At 50.1% G+C, this 27,917-nt stretch overlaps 1 protein-coding gene across 4 annotated transcripts in view; it reads left to right on the forward strand.

Moving 5' to 3' along the window:
* MCM3AP (minichromosome maintenance complex component 3 associated protein) overlaps positions 1-27,917 on the forward strand; it is a 52,322-nt gene that overhangs the window by 462 nt on the left and 23,943 nt on the right. For 3 of the 4 annotated variants that reach the window (XM_037023615.2, XM_037023614.2, XM_037023617.2), the window contains exons 2-21: positions 646-1,974; positions 2,217-2,440; positions 4,557-4,635; positions 4,865-5,009; positions 6,283-6,473; positions 9,010-9,149; positions 10,377-10,574; positions 10,867-11,135; positions 12,195-12,357; positions 14,090-14,250; positions 15,000-15,238; positions 15,523-15,725; positions 16,656-16,756; positions 17,221-17,352; positions 17,658-17,771; positions 18,848-19,000; positions 20,081-20,278; positions 21,172-21,240; positions 21,319-21,447; positions 22,952-23,105. In XM_037023615.2, coding sequence (XP_036879510.2) covers positions 753-1,974; positions 2,217-2,440; positions 4,557-4,635; positions 4,865-5,009; positions 6,283-6,473; positions 9,010-9,149; positions 10,377-10,574; positions 10,867-11,135; positions 12,195-12,357; positions 14,090-14,250; positions 15,000-15,238; positions 15,523-15,725; positions 16,656-16,756; positions 17,221-17,352; positions 17,658-17,771; positions 18,848-19,000; positions 20,081-20,278; positions 21,172-21,240; positions 21,319-21,447; positions 22,952-23,105 — 4,284 coding nt within the window. In that variant the 5' untranslated portion in view covers positions 646-752. The remainder of the gene's footprint in view (positions 1-645; positions 1,975-2,216; positions 2,441-4,556; positions 4,636-4,864; positions 5,010-6,282; positions 6,474-9,009; positions 9,150-10,376; positions 10,575-10,866; positions 11,136-12,194; positions 12,358-14,089; positions 14,251-14,999; positions 15,239-15,522; positions 15,726-16,655; positions 16,757-17,220; positions 17,353-17,657; positions 17,772-18,847; positions 19,001-20,080; positions 20,279-21,171; positions 21,241-21,318; positions 21,448-22,951; positions 23,106-27,917) is intronic. The other variant, XM_037023616.2, reaches the window with a different exon arrangement.

A 27,917-nucleotide genomic window follows, 5' to 3' on the forward strand; every position in this document is an offset into this window, starting at 1 on the left:
CGCCCTCGGAGCGAGCCGGGCGGGGCCGGCGGGCGCGGCCCTGCGCAGACAGGGGCCGGCCGTTTTCGGGCCGCGCTGGGGCCGCTCCCGGGTCTGGGGCAGCCTCTCTGCCTGGGCACTCCCGCCCTTTGAGCCAGTTCCTGGGTGCCGCCTGGGTAGAAAAACAGTTTATTTCATTGTCTGGAAAGAGTATTTACTGCTCTGGCCTCTGGCAGAAAAAATAGATGAGAGGAAAGACTGAAACACTAGGGTTGAAACAGTGTTACATTGTAATTCTCTGGCTGTTGAGGTTGCTAGTCAGGACAAAGGCCTCTCTTTAAGCAGCAAAGTCTAACGGCATTCATTTGCTTCTTAACTCTGGGAGGTTTTTCGTGTATTTACCAATTCAGTAACATGATTTGATACTTTTTTTAAATCTTAAAGTATCATGTTTTAAATCTCTGTAACAGAGTAATTTATTTGTACCACCCTTGTCACTCACTACCGAAGAACCCACTGGCTCTCATAAAGAGTACTCAGCCCGTGTTTGCCTGATATTTAAATAAATATTCATCCTTGTTATTTTGTCTGTGATAATAATGTGATTAATAATGCTTAATCTTTCCGCAGGACACAGCTGTGATGATCTGCATTTTTGTCTTTCAGCTTTTCATGAAGATGAAGGGGAGCTCCCTTGCTGAACAGATTGTTTGAGGAAAAGGACTATTTTTGTACACATATTATTTACTACTCTACATTAATTGGATCAGAAGATGAACCCAGTTAATCCTTTCAGTGGGCAGCAGCCTAGTGTTTTTCCATCATCTTCCAGTAGTTCCATTGGACCATTTCAGGCTAAGCAGCCATTTCGATTTGGTCAGCCTTCCCTCTTTGGACAAAACAATACATTAACTGCAAAAAGCTCAGGATTTTCACAGGTAGCTAGCTTTCCAACATCTTCTGGAGTAAGTCATTCTTCTTCAGCCCAAACATTAGGATTCTCCCAAAGCTCAAATGTTGGACTCTTTTCTGGACTTGAACACACTCCGGCCTTTGTAGCTACTTCTGGGCCTTCAAGTTCATGTGTGCCTGGAAACCCAGGATTTAGTTTTAAATCACCCAACCTTGGGACTTTCCCAAGTACTTCCACTTTTGGACCAGAAACTGGAGAAATAGCAAGCTCTGGTTTTGGGAAAACAGAATTTAGCTTTAAACCTCTGGAAAATTCAGTGTTCAGACCAATATTGGGGGCTGAATCTGAGACAGAGAAAACTCAGAGCCAAATTACTTCTGGATTTTTCACCTTTCCCCATCCGGTTAGTAGCAGACCTGGGGTACCGGCCCCATTTTCTTTTTCTCAGGTGACAAGTAGTTCAGCTACCAATTCCAATTTTACCTTTCCAAAACCAATTGATAGTAACAGTTCATCATCTGCCTTTACCCCTGCTGTGTCAAACCAAAACGTGGAGGAAGAGAAGAGAGGCCCTAAATCGCTATTTGGAAATTCTAATAGTAGCTTCACTAGCTTCCCCATGTCTTCTTCAGGGGCTTTGGCTGAACCCTTTGCTCTTAGCAAAACAGGTGTCAGACAAGAATGTGAAGAAGCTGTTTCCCAGACTGGGCCACTTCCCAGCCTCATGAAAGGCCTGAAAAGGAAGGAGGACCAGGATCGTTCCCCAAGGAGATATGGTCATGAGGCAATAGAAGATTTTGACCCTCTTCCCAGGGGAGATCATCCTCCAGATAAAAGGCCTGTCCGCCTGAATCGCGCCCGTGGAGGCACCTTGTTTGGTCGGACAATACAGGATGTCTTCAAGAGCAATAAAGAAGTCGGCCGCCTAGGCAGCAAGGACGCTAAGAAGGAAACTGGCTGTGTGGAGTCCGGGGAAAATGACCACATGGCCGTTCCAGGAGGGAGTCAGTCTGTCCTGTCACCTTCCCGGCTTCCAGGTGTGAATAAAGAGGAAGAAACTGAAAGTAGAGATAAAAAAGAAGGTGAGCTCTAAAAATGTGCAACACGTGGCAAATTCTACTGGAAAGTTCTCAGGAAGTTTTCCTGGGTATTTGATTTTTTCTGGTAAATCACATGTAAACATTAGGGATCCTAACATACCACAGGATCTTGGAGCAGGTCTTAAATCCATGAGAACATCTTTTGCTGTTACATCATTGGTGCCTCCTGTTGTTCGAAAGTGTTCCATCTAAAGCATTTCTGTACTTGTTCTCTGATCCCCTAGATTGTCTAAGAGGAGCTCCTGGGCGTCAGAGTAAAAGAAGTGAGAGCACAGACAGTCTCGGGGGCTTCTTTCCTGGTGAGGTCACGGCCATCCAGTGCAAGAACGTCCCTGACTATCTCAATGACAGAGCCATTCTAGAGAACCACTTTGGCAGAATTGCTAAGGTGCAGCGTGTCTATACCAGGCGCAGCAAGAAGCTTGCAGTGGTGTATTTTTTTGATCATGTGAGTACTCCCAGCAAGGTTCTCTTGAACTTTGTCACTTTGAAACCTATATTTGAATCTATCATTGTTTGCTTCCTAGAATTTAGGTAAGTACTCTTATCATATTACCTTGGAGAGGCTGGAGGAGCACTATTTCGTAACTTGGAGTCATTTGTGAAAAGCTTACAGCCCCTACAAATGCAGTGTTCTAGAAATGCTGGGTGAGTGATTCCCATGCAATCACATTCCTCTGAGTGTCTCTAATCACACAGCACTTTTTCCATCTTGAGTTTTCTTGTTTTGTTTTTGATTTTGGGTTTTTTTGGTCATAGTTTATTATCACTGTAAACCAATTTAAACAATACAGAGAAAGTAAACCCTCTTGTAGTCTCATCCTTCAGAGTTAACTGCTGTTAATCCTTTGACTTATACCTTGACTTGAAATGTGTGTGTAGCACATACATGCATAACACATTGGTTGTCATGTGTATGCATACATGGACTGTTCCCGTTATGTAGCTGTATAGCTTTATTATTGTTTCTGAATATTCTTGCAGGGAAAAAGTAAGTTTTGGGAATTTATAAAGTAGAAAGCATATTTTCATACTTTTTTTAAATGACAGAAGTATTTATTGCCTGACAACTTGGAAAAACCAAAAAGTCCTATGGGAAGAGGCATAAAATCTCCCAAATTCTATCCTCTTGAGATACCAACTATGAGTACTTTGGTCAATGTCTTTGCAAACACATAGTCATGTTGTTTTTACACAAATGGGATCACACTGTCTATCCTGTTTGGTACCCCCTTCGTGTAGCAATCTTCAGTGTTTTCTGAACCTAGTCAGTAGGCTTAGATTAGCATGGGATTAGGTGCTACATGACATGCTATCCTGTTTGCTTACTTACTTAGCCAATATTTTCTGTTGTATATATTTCTGATTAGTTTATGTCCCTTGTTTAAATTCCTGTGAGTGGAGGTTCTGTGCCAAGATATAGGGCTTTTGCTATTTGATCCTTCCTATTTTTTTCTAAGTCTGCTGGCACTAATTGCATTCATGACGGTGTGCAACCAGCACCATTGCCTATTTCCAGAACTTTCTCAGGGCAAATAGAAACTCTGTAACTGTTAAGCAATAACTCCCGAACACCTCCCTCCCCCAGCCCTTGGGGACCTCCAATGTACTTTCTGTCTCTGCATTTGCTTACCCTACATACCTTATAAAAGTGTCCTTTTGTGTCTGGCTTATTTCAAATCAGTATGTTTTTAAGGGTTGTCTGTGGGGTTTGTATTTCATTTCTCTTTATGACTTAATAGTATTCCATTGTATGGATCTATCACATTTTGTTTATCCATTCACCTGTTGATGGACATGGGTCATTTGCACTTTTTGGCTACTGTGAATAATGCTGCCATGAGTATGGTGTGCAAGTATCTCTTTAAGACCCTGCTTTCCATTCTGTTAGGTATATACTTAGGAGTGGAATTGCTGGGTCAGATGGTAATCCTCATTTTTTAAAAGTTATTCTTTGGCTACTGCAGTGTGCTTATTCTTCCAGCTGAACCCTAAAAAGTGCTTATATAACAAATGTATAATACATAAATACATTGTCACTGTGAGCAATTCATTGATCCATACAAAGCTGAGGCCCCTGACCACCTCCATCTCTTGTTACCCAGGAGCAAGCTGTTGCTAGTGTCAATTATATTTTCCTAGGTATTTCCATAGCTGCAGCTATAGTCACACTAACAGGGAATTGGTTTTGTGTCTGTGTGTTTTGTGATACATTGTATCTCATGTGTATCATTCTGCAGCTTTCTTTTGTGTTTAAGTGTGACCTAGCAGTTTTCCCATTAATGTGTGTAATGTGTGTATAATCTGATGGTGAGAATCATCTCACCAAATGCCAGTGAGAACATGCTCATAGGTTGTATCACAGTAAAGCCATCATTTCAAAACAGAGATGAATAAATGCATGCCTGTCAGACAGGCAAGGGAGGCCAGGCTGTGGTCAGACTCGGAGCAGACAGAGGTGCCACCCTGCTGTATGGAATTCTGCTCGCTGCATTTTAGGTTTTAATCCCATTTCCTTTGGTCTCCAGATGGCCTCATACTTTGTGTTGTGGACTGTTTTCCAGGCATCTGCAGCCCTGGCTAGGAAGAAGGGGAAAGGTCTGCATAAAGACATGGTTCTCTTTTGGCACAAGAAGAAAATAAGTGAGTTTCTAGCTATTCTTTGCAGGCTCTAATGCCTTGCATGCGAGGCCCCTTTAGCTTCGAGTGTGAGCCCTTTTCCCAGGGCCAGTGGGTTATTGCATCTCACTGTGTTTCCTGGGCTCCTTTGTAATCCCCTGTAACAATTATGAGAATATTTCTCAAAAGAAAGTTAAGTCTAGTGCCCAGTGGCTTGTGACATCATAAACTCCATTTTGACTTGTGTCCTTAGGCCCCAACAAGAAGCCCTTTCCACTGAAGGATAAGAAAGCCGCGGACGGTGAGGCTGGCCGGGGTGCTGAGGACACGCCGTTCCAGCACCTGCCCCTTGGCAAGCCTGCAGTGAGGGCCGTGGCCAGCAGCCTCCTGAGTAAAAGGTGTGACTCCTTCTAGTGACTGTTCTACGTGGCATGTGGTATTTTGACTTTAGAGGCCACAAAGCGGCAGGAACTTTGCAGCAGTCAGGCCGCAGCATGAAAGGAAAGTGGGTGGCATGCTGGCCCCTGATAGGGGCCACAGGAGGACAGGTGGGCACAGGGGGATACGGGGGAGAGGCCTGGGGAGGGCAAGAGCTTGGAAAGAGCCCTGGGGCTCCTGGCTCATCTTGCTTGGCCCCCATCCCATTGACAATGGATGAGCAGTAACTTTTCCCCTTAAAATGTTTAACTGGCTGTAGTAACCATGAGTTCTGAATAACCACGTCTGGCAGTTTCCCACAAGCCCCTTTTAGGTCCAGCTTGTCATGGTGAGGGGGTCTCCCCCTTGCTGCGTTCTAGCTGGGGAGCTGCTGTGCGACCCTCAGGTGGGGCTGGTGTGCTCCCCTTACTGTCTGCAACAGGCCTATTTTCTGTTTCATCCCTCTTCACACATTGTGTGAAGAGGGATGAAACAGAAAATAGGCCTTTTTGTTTTCTTCATTTTGCACTTCACAACTCGGCTGCTGATTCGCATTAGCTTTCCCTTCTCACTTGGCCAGTGTCCACCGTTCATGCACACGGAATGTTGAATGCCAGCTAGGAACGGGGAGAAGCCCTGGCTTCTGCAGTACACCCTTCTGCCGAAGTGAAGTCGGGCATGAGAACGCACAGCCATGCTGCTTCCTCCTGGTGTTAGAGTCTTTTTTTTTCAGGCTGAATTTAATTTCTTTGAGCTAGAAATCTATAGATACTTTAACTGCTGAAATGGGTCATCTCATTTTTTTTTTTTTTATTTGAGAGGGCATCTCATATTTATAGATCAAATGGTTGTTAACAACAATAAAATTCTGTATAGGGGACTCAATGCACAGTCATTAATCAACCCCAAGCCTATAGTCTCCAATCTTCTGAAGCATAACAAACAAGTTCTTACATGGTGGTGAACAAGGTCTTACATAGTGAATAAGTTCTTACATGGTGAACAGTGCAAGGGCAGTCATATCACAGAAACTTGCGGTTTTGATCACGTACATCTCATTTTTTAAAAGTGCAGAATTTTTCAAAGTTTAAGAAGCACAGTGAGTAATAGGAGCATCATCAAAGCCTGTGTCATTTTGGTGCTCATAGTTGATCAGCTTTAGAGGAGCTGATGGTCTTCAGCATAGGGAGGTGTCTGGGATGGGAGTGACATGAATGCCTGGTCACACGGACTAACACGCTGTCCTCTCTGCAGCTCCCCAGTGAAAAAGCCTGGCCCTCTGAAGGCCCGCCAGCCCGAGGGAGGCCCCCCAGACTCAGGCTTGGAGAGTGTTGAGGGCCTCGGGCAGTGTGTGACGCCCCTCAGCAGCCTGATCGGCACTGTGGCCGAGACGTCCGAGGACAAGTACCGCCTGCTTGATCAGAGGGACAGAGTCATGCGGCAAGGTACAGTGGGTGTGTCCTGGCAGAGGCAGAGGCCCTGCTGAGGCCACAGTGAGGCCGTCTTCGGGAGCCATGAGGGAGTGAGCCATCCTTGTCCCTGGGGCCCCACTGTGGTGCGCCATGTCCAGGCCCTGTGGTCTGCTCACCTAAGTGGGGGGACGCAGACACGGATATAATGCAGATACGTTTTTTGTGTAATTTTATTTTTGGAAGAAAATCTGCAAACTGTTGATCGAAGCTAATTAAACAATTTTAAGGGCAATTTTTAGACATTCAGAAAGCATGCAGAAAAGAATCAGATTTTCTTTTTGACTGAAGTCATGACAAAATAAAATGAAGCAATGTCAACTCAGGGGAAAAATCTATAATTCATATCACAGACAGAGGACTGATCTCCCATTACAGAAAGTGCTATAGAAGTCGCTATGAAAAAGACCAAGCCCAGTAGAAGAGTGAGTCTACAGAAAAGGAAGTATCATGAATCGCCTCAAAACCCCGTCACCCAGCAAGAGGTGCAGATCACACCATGGAGATGGCATCTCCCTGCTGCGCCTGGTGCTGTGCCTGGGGCAGGCTGCACTGGCCGGCCATATCTGTCAGACTCAGGAGAGCTCGTGCCTTTGACCGCCCTGCACTCTGTGCCTGGGAATCAGTCCACGCACGTGTGTGTGACTCACACATAAGGTTGTCTGTGATGACAACGACTGGGACCCAGCCCACACAGTGGGGTTCTATACAGCCTGAAAGAAGTCTGAGTTTCTTTATGGAAAACTCGTCAAGATTTGTGGAGGGATGAAAGCAAGGCGTGGAAAGCATGTAGTATGCTGTTGTTGTGCACAGGAAAGGGGGATGTGTTGTGTTCACGTGTGACTGTGCTTGGGTGTGTAAGTAGGCACAGAGGAGTGAAGGGTCTGCTCCCATAAATCATATGGAGAGGGCAGCAGGGTGAGTGGGGTGGTCCATTTTGGACATTTTTAGTATCTTAGGATATTGAACCATATGAATGTATTACCTATTCAAAAAGTAAGTATTCTGTGAACATTAAAAAAATTGTTGCAGTGACCAAAAATCAAAGGAGAAAGCACATGTGCTCTTCTCTGTAAAGTTCTAAAATTCTTAATTAAAATACTCCCCCAGAGCAAGCCTAAAACAATGTTTCAAAATGGAAACCAAGATGTCTTCATTTATTGTATTTATATAATGGTATGAAATGGCTGTGGTTGTAGATGAAGGGAAGATGCCAGCTGGCCTGTGGTGTTCACCTGGGAAAGCTGGTCTGGTGCTGGGGCCAGGAGGAGGACGGGGAGGGCTTTGGGCCCTTTGCAGTCTGCCCCTCTCCTCTGGGCAGGAAACAGTCAGTTTGGGGAGCCTTGGGTTGGAGGACTCATGGCACCGCCCAGGTTGAGGAGGGTGGGCACAGCGCCTGGCAGGATGGAGGACGGGTGGCCCCTGGGAGATACGGGAGGCAGGAGCCAGAGGGTGGGGGTGAGATCTCTGTATCAGAGCTGCCGACTCCTGACCAGGCCCTGTGGGCAGGAGGGTGGACAGGCTATAGTGTGGGATACCCTGTCTAGAAATGGCCCTTGGGGCAGGGCACAGAAGGTGTCCACTAGGGAGCTGCCTGCTTCCTCACAGGGTAGGAAAGGGAGTGAGGACTGGGAGTTGGATTCCTGGGGTTAAGGTGGCAAGCTGTGTCCGCTTCAGCTTGGACAGAGGAGGGTGAGAGCTCTTCGGGGAAGAGCCAGGCCCGAGGGGAGCCCCGGGCAGCTGCAGAGAGGGGCGGTGGGACGTGCCCACTCCCCAGTACTTTCTCTAATGCTTGGGGTGGAGGCTGGAGACAGACCTACTCTGCCAAGTCCTCTTCCTTCCTCCTTTGGTGCAGATTTTTTTGAAAATTAAATTTTAGCTGTAAGAGTTTCCTCTTCTAAGAAGCAGTGAATATGTGCGATAATTACAGTGCCTTCTTAATGCAGTAATAAAAGCTGCCATCATACATTATGTCACTGACCTAGAGATTCTTATATTCAAAATGAAATTTAGGTACTGGTATCATTCAAAATAAAATGAGATGCCTGTACTTCAGATTGTGAAGTTGCATTCCATTTCATGTGAAGGATACTTCTGTAACTGTTCTGTGGGTGGTAACAGTGGTTTGTTCCATTCAGGACTCAGGAGACTTCCATCATGTGATAGAAGTGTGAGGAAGCACTGAGAGTTCTAGAATACTGGCGTGTACTGAATATTACGTTCAGCAAAGCGATCCTTTTAGTAAACACCCTGCTGCACAACCGTTGATCACAGAGGCTATTTGAAGAGCCATCCACTCCCTTCGCAGCCTTGGGGCACAGGGAGGTGTGACTGGTCCTAGGGGTCCTGCTGCCTGGCACGATGGGCCATGCTGTCCTTGCCCTAAGGCCTAGGGCTTTAAAACATTTCTCTTTTTTCCTTTGTAATATGTGTGTGTTTGTTTTTCTTTTCACTTCCCCATTATCACCATGAAATGCGCCTCTCTGGGTGCCTGGTAACTCACGTCGTGCAGCTCGGGTGAAAAGAACAGACCTGGACAGAGCCAGGACTTTGGTTGGGACGTGCCCCGATATGTGTCCTGAGAAGGAGCGGTACATGCGGGAGACCCGGAGCCAGCTGAGCGTATTTGAAGTGGTCCCTGGGACCGACCAGGTAGAGAGAGCCCCAGGCCCCCGCCGTTCCTGTCTAGGCCACTGCTTGTGTTTAATCATCGCTGTGGAGGTGGAGTGTGCGGGGAGCCTTATTCTTCTTTAGTTTCTGAATATACTGATACTTGATTTGGGTGTTTATGTTCTCAGAGGGTGGGGGTTGTGCCCCAGCAATCAGACTAACTTGCGTTGTGACATGTATACTAAGCACCTTGTGTGAGGCAGCCGGGCACATGGTGTCCCGAAGGAGAGATGTAGGTACTAATTTGTTGTGTAGACTAAAATATTTTTCATATTTTTTCTTCCCACAATTTTATTCCTATTCTTTTCAGTGTTTATGTTTATGTTTTGCGTATTTGAGATTATGCCCTAGACACAATTTTGTATGAATCTTTTTCACTTAAAAATATGAACATATTCTTCTCTTTTTAAGCATTTTTAAATGATGGCATGTTATTTGATTATGTGGCTGTGTCAAAACTCCCCATTTTGCAGTCATTAGATAGGCTATTGTTAATTTTTTGCTTTTATTAGTAATTCTGTCAGGCATATTGTGTGTAGTGCTTCTAGGGTATTTAGATTATCTCCTCCCGTTAGATCCTAGGAATTTAGTTCCCACATTGGGGTGTGACCTTTCTTCAGTTTCCTGGACAGGTGCCAGTGCGTGTTCCCAGACACCCCGCCCCCCGTTTCAGTTCCCCTTAATCTTTGTCAGTTTTGCCCGTGGGCCTCCTTCTCCCTGCCAGGGGCTCTGCAACCGCCTTCTCCCCACTGGGCAGGGCCTGTCCCGGCAGAGGCCCAGGGCCCAGGCCTGGGATGTGCCCCCGCCTCCGGCTGTGAATTCAGCTGTAGGCCCTTGCTGCTGTCCCATTTCCTTTCTGGCCTGTGTAGACTTGTCTGGTGTGTGAGTGTGGCTGAGACCTTTGAACTCGCTTCAAGGTCCCTACCTGCCGCCTCTGTGCTTGGAGCCGAGCAGGTGTGTCCTCACTTCCATTCTGCTTCCTGATGTGATGGCCTCTCATCCTTCCTGCTTATCAGATATGCCCCCTCAACATGTCTCTACTGTGTCTTTGAATTCTGATTGTCACCTTAAACAGACATTTTATATTTAAAAATTGTTGTCTTGATCTCACATGAGCGTGTGTGATTTCCCCCTTCCCTATAAGGCATAGCTGCTGGGAGGCTGGCCCCTCGCCTCCCCCCAGCTGCCTGTCCTGGCTCATGTCCTCAGGTGGACCACGCAGCGGCAGTGAAGGAGTACAGCCGCTCCTCGGCTGACCAGGAGGAGCCCCTGCCGCACGAGCTGCGGCCCCCGGCTGTGCTCTGCCGGACCATGGACTACCTGGTGACCCAGATCATGGACCACAGGGAGGGCAGCCCACGGGACTGGTACGACTTCGTGTGGAACCGCACACGCGGCATCCGAAAGGTACCAGCCACCCCACTGGGAAACTAGACGCGTCTGAGTTCCAGGGTGGAAGTGAGAGATCTGTCCATCTTACCCAGTTGTGTGTCCCTGTAACAGAAAATACACTGTCATTTAAAATGATTCCAAACTCTGGATGTGTTTTGTGGGCTTTGCTTCAGATTGCGATAGGAGAAATTTGTGTAATAGCATGGTCTCTCAGAGCTGATTTCTTGTGTGTACGAGGCATGTGTGCAGGGCCACTTGAACATGTGTGAAGTATGTGTGCATGTGTGACATGCCCCTTTGTGGCCAGGACGTCACGCAGCAGCACCTGTGCGACCCCCTGACGGTGTCCCTGATTGAGAAGTGCACCCGGTTTCATATCCACTGTGCTCACTTCATGTGTGAGGAGCCCCTGTCCTCCTTCGACACTAAGATCAACAATGAGAACATGACCAAGTGCCTTCAGAGCCTGAAGGAGATGTACCAGGACCTGAGAAGCAAGGGTGTGCTCTGTGCCAGCGAGGCGGAGTTCCAGGGCTACAACGTCCTGCTCAGTCTCAACAAGGGGGACATCCTGAGGTACGTGTACAGACCTTGGAGTGAGCCTGGCTGTCTGGAAAGGCAGGGTTTAAACAAGATACAGCCATCGGGGTTCGTGGGGGAGACGGCCCCGTGCTCTCTCTGGTGCGGAATGCTGGGCTGACAGTAAGGCACCTGGGCTGGGCCCTGCACTCCATTGACAGGAGCAGAGGATCGGAGTGCTGGTATAGCGCTTCTGAAGTGGCCCCAAACCCTTTCTAAGGACAGTTTCTCCTTGTCACTGAGAGAAGATGAGGAAGGACTGGACCCCGTGGGCAGAGCAGGTGGGGGACCAGGGCAGGGAAGGCCAGGTACCCACAGGCACTGTCAGCAATTGGCTCTGTCCAGGTGTGTCTCATACACGTGTGCACCTTGTTAAAGATAGGAGAAGAAAAATTGGGTGAAACAAAAATGTTGGGGGTGGTATGTTAAGAAAGAATGGACTTCAAGCCCTGGTCTGACCCGTGTGGACATGCATAAGAATACGACAGGGCCCTGGTGTCTCCACCTTGCTGTTAGCGCATGGGCCTGATGGCACCGGAGTCCCTTGTTTGTGCAGAGACTTTTAGCTTGGTGTTTTCCCCAAGAACTTTGTTGCAGAATACCTGGATGTGGTCAACTTTGAGTTTTAAAATTAAGCTTTGGGGAGAAACATGGAAAATGGCTGTGCAGTCTTTTTATGTGTGATAGGCATTTGTCTCCTTATCTTGAGTATTCATCCGGGTCAGCTTATTTCTAAACAAAACAAAGTTAAATTTTGTTTCTTAGACATCGTGGTGAAACATAGTTGGCATTAGATAGGCTGTTGTTAATTTTTTGCTTTTGTGTGGCTTTGTTTACTTTCTTCGTCATCTTTTTAAACAAAACCTCTGCCTACAGTCCAGCCCAAAAGTGGCGGCACTGAGGTCAGCACACTACGGACGTAAGGCCCCCGTGCCGCCGAGAACATCTCTCAGTGGGGTCGGAGTCTAGTTTTCTTTTTTATCAGATTTCTTTTCATGGAAATTTTGTTAAATTAAAAATGAAATTCTAACCCCTTTAATCTCCTTTTATTTACAGAGAAGTGCAACAATTTCATCCTGCTGTTAGAAATTCCTCTGAGGTGAAATTTGCCGTTCAGGCTTTTGCCGCGTTGAACAGTAATAATTTTGTGAGATTTTTCAAACTGGTCCAGTCAGCTTCTTATCTGAATGCCTGTCTTCTACACTGTTACTTTAATCAGGTGAGTGTACACCTGTACTTGCAGATCTGGGAGAAAGCAGGTTGTTACTTACCATATTTAAGTGCTGCTTCATTTCAAGAGCATCTCAGCAGGTCCTCAGCTGACCCCTCTACAACCCACGTGGTCGCCCCCAACTTTACAGGGCTTGGCACCATTGGCTGCCTGCAGGAAGAGCTATGCCATGGCAGAGGTTCTCTGTGGTTCAGATAAGAGAAGTCCCTTTAGAATAATGTGCCCTGAGTTTAGCACTGCTATTTTCCATGGAAACAAAGAAACAAAAACCCAGAATTGCATGCACAAAATCCCTACTTTAGGAATCCTTAGCATTATTAATCTAAGTCGTTAGAGAGGGCCTGGTGCAAGTCCATCTCAGTGAATGCCTCGTTGGTGCCTTGTGCACGTTATCACAGAGGCAGGACGGCTTCTTCCGGGCTCTGCATGTGAATGACTGGTCTCAGAATGTCTAGGCCACATCTTTAGCCACAGCCTCCTGAGGGCACTTGGGGGTGATGATAAAGCTGCGGCCGGGCACTGGGCGGTTGGCTGGTTGGGAGAAGGCTGAGTCTGGCTCCAGGCTGTCTTTCCACTGTGGTGATGGAAGGTCCTTGACCACATCCCAAGTGGCAGGTCTGCACATCTGCTGGTCTCAGGTCTGATGGCTGCTGACAGAACTGACTTCGGGGACACGTGAAGAGGTTTCTAACAGTGTGCCACTTAGCAAACTATACAGCTGATAGGAAAAGGTGGTAGTCAATATTTAAAATAATGATTATTTAATGTTATTAGAAATGTTGGTCATTAGTGCCTAAAATGGGCACAAATGCCTAGTTATTAACATGACAACTTTGAACAAAAGAGAAATCTAGTGCTTTCCCTTTACAAAAACCAAGAGTTTCACCAGCCATGGCACCCACAGCCCCACTGTCCTGCCCCTCTCACTGAGCTCCACCTGCTGCGGTGCTGCCCTCTCCACCCCAGCACATGCCTGCTCAGGCCTCGGACCTGCTGCCTTTGCCCTGTGCCTTCTCGCAGGGGGAGAGCCGAGCCCCACTCACCCCTGCCTGCCACGGCAGGGCCGCTCATGTCCGCCCAACCCCACCTGTGTTTCCCTGCCGCCCCCACAATCCATGCATTTGACACGCCTGCGTCCTGCTGCTCTGTGCCGTCTCTCCTGGGCATGCCTGTGGGGACAGGGTCTTACTTTGCCCCATTGCACTCCCAGCTTTAGCAAACACTTGGTGAAACTTGACTGAATCAGTTGAGGACACTGAAGGAAAGTGAGCAGTAGGGGAGTCACCCAGAGTTCCGGCACCCACTCTCGTCGGCATCTTTGTCTTCCTCGTCTCCTCCGAGCGCCTGTGACGGTGCTGCGAGGCAGTCCTGTCCCCTGCTGCTTAGCCTGCTGCCGTGCGTCCCAGCACCCCCTTGTCTCCATGGTGACCTCAGCAGCTGTGCAGCCTTTTGTTGAGAGGGTGGCACACTCTTTACTTTTCCTGCCTGCTTGTGGGTGGGTTTTTAATTCTTACTGAAAACCCTTCAGGGTCTAACGTTTTCTGTGTAGGAAATGGATTGCTTCCTGTGCATTTTTTGGCATCTTCCGCCCAGAAGATGGCCTGATGGTCATAAGCCTGGTGCCGGTTGCCATGAGCGGGGCGCTATAGTGGAGCGCCGTTCCCCCGTGCCTCGTCTTTGTGGCCGTGGGGTGACTGGCCCTTAGTCTGGTTTCTCTCAGATCCGCAGGGACGCGCTCCGGGCGCTGAACGTTGCCTACACTGTGAGCACACAGCGGTCCACTGCCTTTCCCCTGGATGGGGTGGTGCGCACGCTGCTCTTCAGAGACTGTGATGAGGCCACAGACTTCCTCAACGACCACGGTCTCTCCGTTTCTGATGGGTAAGGGCAGGGAGGAGCTGCAGGGCCTCTCCTCTTGCTCTTTAATTCTAGTAAAGGGCTGGGAATTGCCAGCTTGTGCCAGGCCTGGGGAAGCAAGTTCCACACGCTGCCTCCCTATGGTTCAGGTGAGCAGGACAAGGCTCAGAAAGGTGGGCAGCACCCCAGGTCAGACCTGCTTGTCAACAGACTGGGGCTCAGGCCCCCTTCTTTGTGACTCCAGAAACAGTGCTTTGCATAAGTTACTGGAGAACCTAACAGTGAAGGGGAGGTTTCCTTATTCTGTCCCTTGAAGACGGCTTCTGATGGCCCATTTATGATAGCCAGACAGGCGTTGGTGGGCCAGGCCAGGTCTTCCCCTCTGCTCAGAGTCAGAGTGTTCTGAGAACCTGATGAAACTCAGGGACCCTGTCCCAGGAAGTGGCACTATAATATGTGATGTGTTGTGTCCCAACTGTCCCCTCCCCTAACTGCTTACTACTGGCCTCCATGGGCCTGCTACCTGCTGTCCTGTCTTCACTGAAACATGGTGGCTTTGGAATGAGACAGGAGCATGGGGTGTGCACGGCTCCGTGCTGTGGCTGTTGGCCAGGCCAGGTGGCTCTGTGTCAGAGGATGTGGCCCAGGCGCAGTGTGGTGCTGTGGGCTCCTCGGCCGGCCCAGCCTTGAGCAGTGCTGGCAGGTGCTGGGATGGCCAAGGCTGGCTTCTCACTTGTGTATGCCTCTCTGTGGGTTCTCTGCCATTTGGGTAGCTGTGTCGAGCTGAACCGGTCCTCGTTCCTGGAACCAGAGGGGTTATCCAAGGCCAGGAAGTCGGTGTTTATTACCAGGAAGCTGGCAGTGTCTGTCGGGGAAACTGTGAATGGAGGGCCGCTGCCCCCTGTCCCTCGTCACACCCCTGTGTGTAGCTTCAACTCCCAGAACAAGTACGTTGGGGAGAGCCTGGCTGCAGAGCCCGTGGGCACTCAGAGACCCGGCTTGGAAGCAGCAGGTGAGTGAGCCGCAGTGTTAGGAGGGAGCCTGGTCCCCAGGAAGCCCCTCAGCAGCCAGAGCATCCGTCTCGTCCTGGGGTTGGGCATGGCTGTTGGCTCAGGGCTTGGACCTTGCTCCCCAGGAGCAGCTTGAATGGCTCCCTGGTGTCACAGAGCATGGCCCTGTGACATTGCTCCGGAGGCACCCCAGGCCGTCTGCTCTGGGAGGGTGGCCAGCTCTGAGGGTCACTTTGGGTGGCCTGGGGGTTGTCCTCAGTGCCCTCATGTGCCCGTTCCCTTCCAGGTGTGGGGCGAGGGGAAGAGTGTGATGCCGAAGTGGACGTGCCCCCACCTGCTGCCCTCCTGCAGCTGCCTCCTGCCCTGGCGCCTGCCCCAGCTCCTCCGCCTCAGCTCCCAGCCACCCTGAGTGTGGTGCCCAGCCTCTTCCAGTCCCCTGTGCAGCCCGAGCTGCTTACCCCCAGGCCTGCACCTATGTACACTGACTCGGTAAGGGGTTTTACACACCGGGGCTCTGAGGCGCCCAGCTGCATGGCCACCCAGCAGCGTGTGGCGTCCAGCCTGACTGTTGTCTATGGATCAAGCCCAACCAGGTGGCTGTGTGTGTGACTCTAGAACGCCCCAGGGCCTGCCGTGCTGGACCCCGGAACCTTGGCCCTTGAACCCGTCTTTCTGGGGCCCCAAAGCAAGACCACATGCAGTTCTCTGGCTCGTGGCTTGTGTCTCCCTTTGAAAGGGTCACTGTTGAGACTTTGGAGAGTGAGCGAGTCAAAGGGTTTCCTGGACAGGCTGTCTGCAGGGCTGGCCACACTGCCTGGTGGCACAGGAAGGGGGCGAGGCAGCTGGGGAGGGACCTGCCCACAGTCGTCAGCTCAGGTGGTAGCTGGGCCTCCCCCAGGCTCACTGTCCATCCTGCCTTCCTTACGGCCGTCAGGGCAGCACTTAAGTGCCCAGCTCGTGTGCTCTGTGGCGCTCGGCACCTGTCATTGCAGAGAGCCAGTGGATGTGTCAGCACCCCGTGTCCACTGACGGGTGGGCCCTGGGGTCAAACAGGGCCTTCCCACGGCTGTGGATTCAACCTCACCACCTGCCCTGGGCAGCAAGGGGCCTGCAGCACCAGAGCAGAGCCAGGGCGGCCAGTGCACTCCCCTGCCCTCCCCAGGCCCCTCTGTTCATCAGAGGGATGGAAGCACGTAGCCTGGGTCCCGAGGCACCGTTAGATCCCCCGGGAGTGACCAGGGAGGGGGTCTTGTAGGGACTTGGACGCTGGGCGGGTGTCCTGGGAGGGCTCCTTGGTGGTTCCATGAAGACCTCTGTCCAGCCCCTCTGGCTGCAGTGCAAGACCACATGGCCCTGAGCTGGGATGGGTGGAGGTGGTGTTCCTCACGCCTGTGCTCCGGATGTGTGGCCTCTCCTTAGGACCTGGCGCAGGTGGTAGACGAACTCATCCAGGAGGCCCTCCAGAGGGACTGTGAAGAGGTGGGTGCTGCCGGGGCAGCCTTTGCAGCCACCGCGCTTGGGTAAGTGTGGCTCCCTCCCGCCTGTGGCGTCTGCGCTCACGGGGCCACCGGGTCACTCCCTGTGTCCTCTTCTCAAGCTGCCGAGGCCTAGCAGGCCGCTGCAGCCACCCGTCTATACAGGCTCACCCGTGGGTCCTGCTCCCTGGGGGTGCGGCTCCTCGTGCTTCCAACCAGCTGCACTGCGTGTAGTCGTCTGGGGGTGCTCTTTGAGTGGTGTTAGGGTTATTAAGGTGGTAAACGAACAGCATTTACCTTAAACATGATTTCAAAATCTAACAAAGTACACATATTTAAACGTTCAGTCAATCTCTTTTCTAGTTACAGATCTATTTGGGTCTTCTGTTTCTTCAGTTTTGATAGATGGTGTGTTTTTTTTTCCTTGCCTATATTAGAGTTTAGTTCCAAGGTTTGCTTGGCTTTTCTTTCGTTCTTATTTAGAATGACATCCACTTTGCTCTGTGTAGTGTTTCCAATGCCGCTGTGGAGGAGCTGCTGACGGCCGCTACTGTGGGCATCCTGAGGCACGTTGCTGCTGAAGAAATGACTGAGGAAATGGAGCGGCAGGAGGTGGCAAGGCGGTGGGTGGAAGAGCAGAGGTGGGCTGCCACACGGGCGTCAGGGCGTGGTCGGCGGGCCCTGCCTCGGCCCGGGCTCTCTTGCTGTTGTCTGCTGGTCCAGCGCCAGGTCCCCGGCCCCCCCCCAGCGCCCCCACACACAGCGGCCGGCTCTGGGGGAGCTAGTGGTCTCGGAGCCAGAGTGGGGTTGGCTGTGTGCCTGTCTGGCAGGATCGGAGGGCAGGGCCTGCCGACCTAGGCAGCAAACTCAGATTCCAGTGGGGAGGCCACGGGTATGCGGTCTTACTCCAAGTGTTACCCTTGTGCTATCTCTCTTGTACCCCTAGGCTGAAACAGGAGAGAGAACTGGCATTGAGTCAGCTGAGCCAGGGCCTGGCTACAGAGCTGACAGAACTCGTGCTGACGGAATGTGTGAGGGAAGCCTGCGCAGGGGAGCTGAGGTGAGGCAGGGTGGCTCCTGCCGGGGAGAGGGGCCCACGACTGGCGGGCTGTGCAGTCGGCTGCACTCTGACAAGGACATGCCTTTGAGGGGCTAGACCTAGGCCTGCAGCTGTGTTCCTGCAGAGGCCCTGCCCCTCAGGGTGTGTCTGTCGGCAGAATGGCAGGCAGTGTCTTCTACACAGCCACTCTGCTGGTTTTTCTCATGTGGAAGGCTCTTTCCCTTGTGGGGTATGTTAAAGTTGTCTTTGAGGTGTCTCCCTTAAGTTAATAGCTTCAGGGTCAGGCTCCAGGGAAGGAGGCCCAGGTGCACAGGGAAGCCTGACTTGGCTTAAGCTCCCCCAAGATGGCCCGGGAGGGGATGGGCGGCGAGTGCTGGGATCATAGCTTCCTGGAGGCTTGAATGGATTGTTGCATTAATGTCTCTTCAAGCCACATCTGTTAGTTGGGAGTCCACATCACTGCTTGCTCTAAGCAAAAGACCTCACAGGTGACAGGAATATGTCTGTCCTCAGTCCCAGGAAGGGGTGTTAGGAGTTGAGTAACGTCAAGGTCACTGGCTGTGCTCTCCACAGCTCAGATTTGGATTCCAGCTCAATGCTATCCTTTCCACCCGCCACAGAGGGTGGCTATAGGAAATGCGTCTTGCTTGGCTTGAGCGGCTTGGATTTTGTGACTGAATGTACTGGGCAAAGTCCCTCTGTGCTCCCTTGTTTGATAGGAGTCGTCGTGGAAACCTCCTCTAGGCACAAGACTCTTGGCTTCATCATCGGATACTGCTGATGGGAAGATGGGGTAGTTGCCTTAGTGATCATTTAAAAATTAAATTTCTCACTATTTCATTAAATGAAGGTTTATTTCCTGACTGTTTTCAAGGCCTGGCTGGACCGGTGATCCAGTAGGTGGTGGTGCTTCCATTCTTGTTTCCATCCTCCCAGGAATCTGCATTAAGCAACAGGCAGAATCTTAAAGCTTCCCTTGTCATGAAGATGCACTCATGTTCCGGTGGAGGACTTGCCTCCTGCACCTCCAGGCCACTCTGAGTGTGGCCCCCCATACTGACTGCCCTCTTTCCTAGGAGTGCCATGGAGGCCGACCAGAGGGTCCGCATGGCCCGCTGCTCGGAGGCTGTCTGTGTCCACTTGGTGGATTTGTTTCTGGAGGAGGAAGTATTCCAGACTGCAAAGGAGACCCTCCAGGAGCTTCAGTGCTTCTGCAGATACCTGCAGCGGTGAGTCCCTGTCCTGGCAGGTGACACTGATGTGCAGGGGAGGGCCTCCACAGGCATTGTGCGCTCAGAGGCAGCCAGTGCGTACATCCGTGTAACGCGGTCCTTCCCGAAGGGTGTAAACTAAGGGGATCAGTGAGGAGTTAGGCTGGGGAGCAGTGTTCTGTTTCAGCACAGACTCACAGGTTGTCTTCTGTAGTTTACCCACTAGGCACAGGGCATTGGCCATGAGCAAGCCAAATGACACCTGTATGCACCCACATGGACACATTTCTGAAATGATTTATAGCGGAGAAAAACAATTTTGGGGGAAGTGTACACAACATACAGTGTATATTCAAACTAGATAGGTTGTTCTGGATTTTCACAGAGTAGTATAGTCACTGAGCGGGCCCACAGGTGTCCAGCGCTGGTCATGGCCATTGCTTCCTGGTGGATGGAAGCATGTGGCTAGTGACTTGTTGTTAGTCTTTGAACTGGGCGTGCATGGTGTGCGATGTGTGTTGTATGGCGGGTCACAGCAGCGAGCAGCAGTGTGCTGGGGGGTGACTGCCACATAGGAGGGGAACAGTGGGGAGTGAGCCTCACTCCACAGGATCCCTGTCTCCCTCCCCAGCGGCTGCACTGCCTGTGAGCCTGCCCTGTGGCCACCAGCCCGCGCGGGAGCATGTGCCTCTTCTCTGCCCAGCTCTCCTGTTCCCCAGCCGCTGGGCAGAGGCAGGTGCCTGGCCGCAGCTGCGTGCGGGCCTCTGGGCGGTCGTCAGGCACCGCCACGACCTGCCTGCTCCACTGCAGGGCTTCCAGCGGTGCCTCTCCAGCCGGGACAGAGTGCCGCAGTGACATGCTTGTGCAGGCGTCTGCTGGGTCAGAGGTCGGGTGCGGCTAGTATTCGTGTTGTGTTGCCCACTCAGCCGACAGGTGGCTCTGTGTCAGCTCCTGGGTCTGCTCGCCTCTGCTCCCACTGTCTCTGTGACGCCAGGCTTTTGCTCTGCTTGGGCTTTAATTCTGATTTGTGTCTCCACTGGAGGCCTGTTGCTTGTTGGATTTGCAGACGCCTGTGAGAGTTTCCCCTGTGCTCTCCAGGTGGAGGGAGGCCGTGGCAGCCCGGAAGAAACTGAGGCGCCAGATGCGAGCCTTCCCTGCAGCGCCCTGCTGTTTGCACGGGAACGACCAGCTCAGGGCACTGGCACCCAGCGCGGAGTGCCCCATTGCGGAGGAGAACCTGGCCAAGGGCCTCCTGGACCTGGGCCATGCAGGGAAAGTGGGCGTCTCCTGCACCAGGTCAGCACTCAGCCTGCCGATTGGCCTCAAAGCACCCCTGCCCCCCGGCTCTGTGGAGAGTACGGTCAGCCTGTGTGTTTGAGGGGAAGACGGGGGATCAGGAAAGTGGAGACCACCCCAGGATTGCGTTTTTGAGGTCGTCTTTCCCTCCGGGGACTTGATCTTCACGCTTTGATTGCACTTGCTCTCTCCCCTCAAACGTTCCAGGTCCTGGTGGTCAGATTCTCCTGAGAACACTTGTTGTTTCCCAGGTTTAAGGAGACACTGTGTCTGTTCTGCTTGTGAAGCCAGAGGGCACGTGGCTCACTCCACTGTGCCCTTCTACTTCTAGACCCTCTGCTTTGCCATCACCTGCTTGCACTGCCACCCTGTCTTCTGCAGCATGTCCGGCTCCATGGCCCTCCCCAGGCCCTTGCCTGAATTATCCAACCTGGCCATGCCTGCGTGACCTCTTGAGAAGGGCCTCCAGTACAGGGCTGGGGTGGGGAGGCAACATGGAGGGGCTGTGGTCTTGTACCATGCTTCACCCTCCCTTGGGCTGTTCTCTCTGAAAACTGCCTCCATAGGTTTCATGTGGCTCCAACACGCTTTGTGTGGTTGTCTTGGTTCCTGGGATTCCATTCCTGCATCTGTAAGTGGGGTGGGGGATTGTGCTGACCTGCCTGGATGCTGTATGGCCAGGTGTTGAGGGTTCTGACCCACGGCAGCCTTGGTGCTGGCCTAGCCCCCTTCTGGAGCCCTGGCCGCTTCACCTGAGTCAGGAGAGCCCCCTGTGTCCCCCACCACACCACTAACCAGTTACTTTCGTTCAGAGCATCAGTGAGTGCTGACCAAGTCCCTTCCCTGGGCGCTGAGCTGGCCTCACACTGGACAGTGTTGTTCTTTCTTCATAGGTCAAGGCGGCTCAGGAACAAGATGGTGTACCAGATGAAGGTCCAGCATTTCCATAAGCAGCTGCTGAGGTCAGTTGTGCCCCTGCTGCATGCTGCTCCGTCCCGGGGCTCAGGCACGGCTCACCCCCTGTGCTCTGTACCTTCCAGGAATGCAGCATGGTCCCCCCTGGACCTGGCGTCCCTCGTGGCCGAGCACCATCCTGGGAGGCAGGAGCGTGTATTCTGGAAGCCGGTGCTGGTGTTGCCCAATGGAGAGTCTCCAGGGAGCCCCAGCAGGTACAGGGTCCTCTCTATAGACCCTGATGCCAGAGAGCAGCTAGGATGACAGCGTGTGCTCCTCCCTGTGATGGGGACCCTGCTATGGAGGCTTGTGTTTGATGGTTAGGCTTGTAGTCTGCTCAGTGCCCTGAAGATGACACTTAAAATTTTGTTCTGTGATCGCTGCCATAGTCCAAAAGCATGTAAGATATGATAGTTTAAAGCTATGCTGAGGTATATTCATAGAGCCGCTTCGTTGTAGACTCTTGGGGAAGACAGCTTACAGTTTGTCTACTATAGTTCTTTTTTTTCTTAGGAAAAAAACTTGGCTTTTTGAAAAAAAAATCCAAAATATTTCTCGTAACCAAATTGCTTCCAGAAACCATACTTTTAAAGCAACTGCAGAACATGCTACTTTTCTTCTCTAACAGTATTATTGCGATGTAATACATACCACAAATTTTGCCCATTTAAGTGTACATTTCACTGGTTTTAGTATATTCAGAGTTGTACAACCACCATCACTGTCTCATTCCAGAACTTTCCTTTTACCTGAAAAGAAGCCCCAGCCCAGTTAGCAGCCCCTCTCCATTCCTCCCACACCCACGCTGGCAGCTGCCAGTCTGCTTTCTGCCCCTGCACTTACCTGTCCTGCATCCTGTGTACATGGGACCACACAGTGAGTTGTTTTTTATGACAGTGTTTCCTAGGCTCACTCACACTGTTGCCTGTGTTAGTCCTTCCTCCTTTTATGTGGCAGAATAATATCTCCTTGTGCAGCTGTGCCATGCTCTCTTTATCTGTTCATCACGCCTGACAGGTGGTGTGGGTAACTGTGAACAGCGCAAACGTCCTTGTGTAGGTGCTTGTGCAGACATGTGTCTGCAGCCCCCTCCATTACACACCAGGTGTCTGGTAACTACATATTCACGTCTTTGAAGAACTGCAAACTTCCACAGCAGAGGACCGCCTCACATTCCCACTAGGACACGTGCGGGTGTTAAGCTCTCTGAATACATTACACGTTAGGCAGTTCCTACTGGAATAGATGCAGGCTTAGGAAAAAGAAAGATTTTAAAGATTATCTCGTAAGATACTTGAGCAGAAAAGGGAGTTGTGATGCTTTATAAGTACTCAAATGATGATTGATTTCTTAAAAGAGCTGTTTTCTGATTTGCCGGTAAGTTTATTAGGAAACATATCACAGGAATTCTCAAGGTCTTAGGCATGAGAAATCTGAATCTATAAAACATATGTATTTCAAACTTTAAGGACAGCTTTTATTGCTTACAATCTTGTCTGAGTGCTTCAGAGCCCTAAATCCCATCAGAGTGGGCCAGTCCCTTGAGTGTCCTCTCTTAGCCGGACCCAGAACCCAGAATAGTTGCCCCTCTTAACCCACAGTCTGTGTGAGGAGGTGTCTGTGAATCCACATCTGGGTGATATTTCTCTTTCTAATTTCTTTTCCTGAAAATCTTTATAGTTCAAATTTAGAATTAGATTCTTTGTGTTTTCTTCACAGACTCCTAGCAAACTGGCTAAAAGTCAAGTTTATGGGAGATGATGGCTGGGCCGATGATGCACATGGTGACACTGGTGGGATTCAGACGCTTGCACTGTTTAACACGCTCGGCAACCAAGGGGGTCGGACAGTTTCTGTCAGTGTGTGTGTAAAGGTCAGTGACAATCACTTTATGTATTTACTTCTGTGGTTTTCTTATTTACACAAGTCTCAGACATCACTGGAGTCATATAAATGCCCTGAAGTGGTTTAAAAGAATGTGAGATGCTCAGAGCAGGTGCCACATCTGCTCCTTGTATCTTGATGGCATCGCACGGACACCTGTGTGGCGTGAGGTGACAGGCCTGACCGCTAGAGTGCAGCCAGCCTCACCTGTTCCAGGGTACAGATCTCTGATGTCATGCCTGCAAATTCAGGCTCCCCTAAAGAGACATGGGGGCACCTGTGCTGTTGCACATGTGACTCAGAAGCCCCAGACTTAAGGCGTTGGGCAGGTTGCCCGAGAGGGTCAGACACAGCCATCCGCAGACTCACTCTGACCGTCACATCTCACACTTTGCCTACCGCTGACATCCTCGACACAGCAGGTCTCACAGAAGACCAGCGGCTCTGCCCACTGCCATTTTCGCTGAACTTGACCCCAGCTACTCTAAGTTCAGGGATATACATTTCAGGTTAGTTGTTTTGTTTTAAATGCAGTTTTCGATAAGTGCTAATTTTTTTCTTCATAAGTATTTGTACAATACTGACCTTAATTTTTGGTTCTCTGAGAGATTCTTGTTTAATGAGAATCTATTTCCTCATTAGTTCAAATCTGCATAAATAAATTTTGGGCTTCAGTTTTTTTGTTCAGAAATAAAACCCAATGTTATTTTATTTACTTGGAAAATGGCAGTGCAGGACCGCAAGTGTGGGCTTCAGCGTTCCATAGGCCTGGTGCTCCACCAACTCTCTGCCCTGGTTGGGGCACAGTCTGTGATATGGCTGCGACTGCTGGGCTGTGTGCTCGGCAGGGCCCAGTGAGAGTCAGCCCGCCCAGCTGAGCCTGACGCGAAGGCCTAGATGCCCTGGCCTCTCCCATTGTGGCAGGGTCCCCGACACCACAGTCCTGTCCCCTCTGCCTTTGGAATGCTTTTGAATGCTAGTGTGCTTACAGGGCTTTTGTTTCTGTTGTTTGTCCATTTTAATATCATTGATTGTGCTTTCTAAATGCAAAAGTAATATGTGTGTAAACCTATAAGAGTCTAAGGATTACAGAGCTGCCCAGGCTCACCACTCCGAGGTGACAGGCACGTCGTGATGTCCTCGTCCTTTTTTTCCTGTGGTTGAAAGTCAGACCTCACCTGCTGGACACGTAGTTTGTTGTTTTTCTTGCTGTTAGTCTTATAACTTTTAATCCAGATATTATTTGCATGTAGTTAAGTCAGAGAGCACTACATGATTTATAATGAGAGGCAGCAGCCCCTGCGCCCTCTGCTGACCCCTTTCCCCATGTTTTCCAGTCATTTCCATCATGTTCCCAAATCCCATGCTTACACTTCTATTTCTCAGTTTATCCACTTTAGATGTTCCCTGCTGACTTCCCATTAAATTAGGTGTATTAGTTATCTGTTCTGCTTAACAGAGTAGCCGCAGACTTAGCAGCCTCAAATGACAAACATCTGTTGTCTCATGGTTTCTGTGGGTTAGAAGTCTGGGTGTGGCCTTGCTGGGTCCTCCAGTCTAGGGTTTCTCTCAAGGGGACGTTGGCCAAGGCTCTGGTCTCATCTGAAATCTCAACCAAGGGGGACCTCTTTCTAAGTTTATCCTCGGGGTTGCCGGCAGGGTTCACTTTCCTGTGGCCCATGGCCAGGGGCCTCCCCAGTCCCTGCCATGTGGGCCCCTCCTCTCCATGGGCAGCTCTCCACATGGCAGCCCAGATGGGAGCCCATTTATAACCTGATCCTAGAATGACATCTGCTCCCTGGAGGCGAGTTATGGGCAGCCCACACTCAGGGCAGGGGACTGTGCATGGGTGTGGCACTAGGAGCGGGTTGTGGGGCATTATGGTGCTGCACGCCACATGGAGTACCCCACTCAGCCTTCCCTGGCCCCCAGGGTGGCCATGTGCTCTTTTATGTTACCTGAGTAGCGGCCGCATCTGCCCAGCTGCGCGGCCGCTGTGCCCCAAGCCAGCAGTTCTCCTTGACAGCCTTCCTTCATCATCCTGGAAGTAGCAGCTGCTTTCTCTTCCTGTCTGTGTAGTTTTGTGTCTCATTGATTTTTACCCAAATATGCCTGCAGGTGGATGCTGCCCATCTTAGTGGAGTTTTCCAAATGCTCTGTCCCTTCACCTCACCCCCACCCAAAAGGGGCTGTCCTCCTGCCCCTCTCTGGGCGACCGCGTGTCTCAGGGTGACTGCCAGCAGCCTGGTCCTGCTTCCCCCCCTACTCCCCCTGGCCCTGGGCCAGGTCCCTGTGTGTCTGCACTGCCTGTGGACGGGTACTCTTAGGACCCTTGTTTACTGCTGAGGCTTAGGGAAGTTAAAATGCCCCAGCCCTACAACTCGTAGGTGGTGGTGCCATGCACAGGAGCCCTTGTGGAGAGGCGAGGCCAAGTGTGGAGTGCTGTTGGCAGCAGCAGTGTTCTTTCTTGGTTTAGTGACGGGGACGGCCTTTGTCTTCCCCCTTGTCTGAATGCAGCACAGGGAAGCACCAGCTTGAAAACAACGAGTGCAGTCCTTGGAAGTTATCTGCCCACAAAAGCATATCTCCTCCTCGAAAACAAACCAAGACGCCTCATGCTGAAAACAGGGAGGCCTTGGGGATGTGTGAAAATACCACCCCTGCTTACTGGGCAAATTCTAAGAAAATCGACAAGATGTTCTGGCCTGTCCCCCCTGAGAGGCAAAAGATGAGTATAGCACTTATCTGGGGTCCCAGAAAGGCAGTATAAAAATAAAAGAGCTGCGCCACATTGGGGCTGCAGCCATTGTCTGTCTTTGTTGTCTGTGTTTTTTGTTCACTGCCATTTCACCCAAGTGAGCAGCTCACAACATTCAGTCTCTTGATTGATGGCACCTGTCTTTCAGTTTCTTGCAGAGAAAGCGTGTGTGGGAGAATTTTCTGAGTCCTTCCTGTCTGAAAATGTGTCTACCTTGCACCACACACAGTTTAGCTAGCTGTGGAGTTCCAGGGGCAAGCGACTTTCTGCCCAGTTTTGCCCCACTGTTGTCTAGCAACAGGAGTGTTGTTGAGATGTCTGAGCCACTCCTGTTCCCTTCTCTCTGGCCAGTTTTGTTTCTCTTTGGAAGCCCACGCTCTCTGTCCCTGCGGTTCTGAAAACCCACTTGGGTGTCCCTGGGGCCAGCTTCCTCCCTTGTGCTGGGCTTTGTGGGTCTGTCTGGGCTGGAGACTCCCACTCTCCTCCTGGGGTGTTGCATGTCCTGCTAAACCTGTACTCCTCCTCTGTCCTGTTCCCCCTCGAAACCCTATCAGGTGTTAGATCTCATCAAGTTGGTCCTCTGAGCCTCTGATCCTTACTGTCTTATTTTCTGTCTTGTTTTTTATATTATTTTTGGAGAGGTTTCCTTTATTTTATATTCTAAATGTTGTATTGAATTTTTTGTTCATATATATATATTTTTTTATTAAGGTATTATTGATATATGAAGGTTTCACATGAAAAACAATGTGGGTACTACATTCACCCATATTATCAAGTCCGCCCCACATACCCCACTGCAGTCACTGTCCATCAGTGTAGTAAGATGCCACAGAGTCCCTACTTGTCTTCTCTGTGCTACACTGTCTTCCCCATGATCTACCCCCCCACACCATGTGTGCCAATCATAATACCACTCAATCCCCTTCTCCCTCCCTCCCACACCCCTCCCCTTTGGTAACTGCTAGTCCCTTCTTGGAATCTGTGAGTCTGTTGCTGTTTTGTTCCTTCAGTTTTGCTTCATTGTTATACTCCACAAATGAGAGAAATCATTTGGTATTTGTCTTTCTCTGCCTGACTTATTTCACTGAACATAACACCCTCTAGCTCCATCCATGTTGTTGCAAATGGTAGGATTTGTTTCTTTCTTATGGCTGAATAGTATTCCATTGTGTATATGTACCACTTCTTCTTTATCCATTCATCTACTGATGGACACTTAGGTTGCTTCCATATCTTGGCTATTGTAAATAGTGCTGCGATAAACATAGGGGTACATATGTCTTTTTGAATCTGAGAAATTGTTTTCTTTGGGTAAATTCCTAGGAGTGGAATTCCTGGATCAAATTGTATTTCTGTTGTTAGTTTTTTGGGGAACCTCCTTATTGCTTTCCACAGTGATAGAACTAGCTTACATTCCCACCAGCAGTGTAGGAGAGTTCCCCTTTCTCCGCATCCTCACCAGCATTTGTTGTTCCTAGTCTTTTCGATGCTGGCCATTGTGGTTTTAATTTGCATTTCCCTGATAACTACATGCACTGTGGAGCATCTTTTCCTGTGCCTGTTGGCCATCTGAATTTCTTCTTTGGAGAAGTATCTGTTCATATCCTCTGCCCACTTTTTAATAGGGTTATTTGCTTTTTGAGTGTTGAGGCATTTAAGTTCTATATATATTTTACATGTTAACCCTTTGTTGGGTGTGTCATTTACAAATATATTCTCCCCAATACCACAGGGACAGTGAAGGAAAAAGAATCCAGATAAAATGGGGGAAGGAATGGAGCCAGAAAACCTCAAAAACTAAGCCACATGTATTGAAAATTTCACAGATAAGGAAACTCAAGAGTTATAAAATTAGAAAAAAATTTTTGTTATGTCTCCTGTCTAAAAGTACAGGGAAAACAGTTTTGAATACAAATGAGCAACAGAAAAGCAGTTAGGTTGAATCTGATACCGTGTTCATATACAATATAAGAAGATAAAAGTCTAAACAAGAGAACATTAACACACACATAGATTATGCATTAAAAGAAGTAGAAGAAA

The sequence above is a fragment of the Manis javanica genome, chromosome 3 (assembly GCF_040802235.1).
Source record: "Manis javanica isolate MJ-LG chromosome 3, MJ_LKY, whole genome shotgun sequence".
Lineage (NCBI taxonomy): Eukaryota > Metazoa > Chordata > Mammalia > Pholidota > Manidae > Manis > Manis javanica.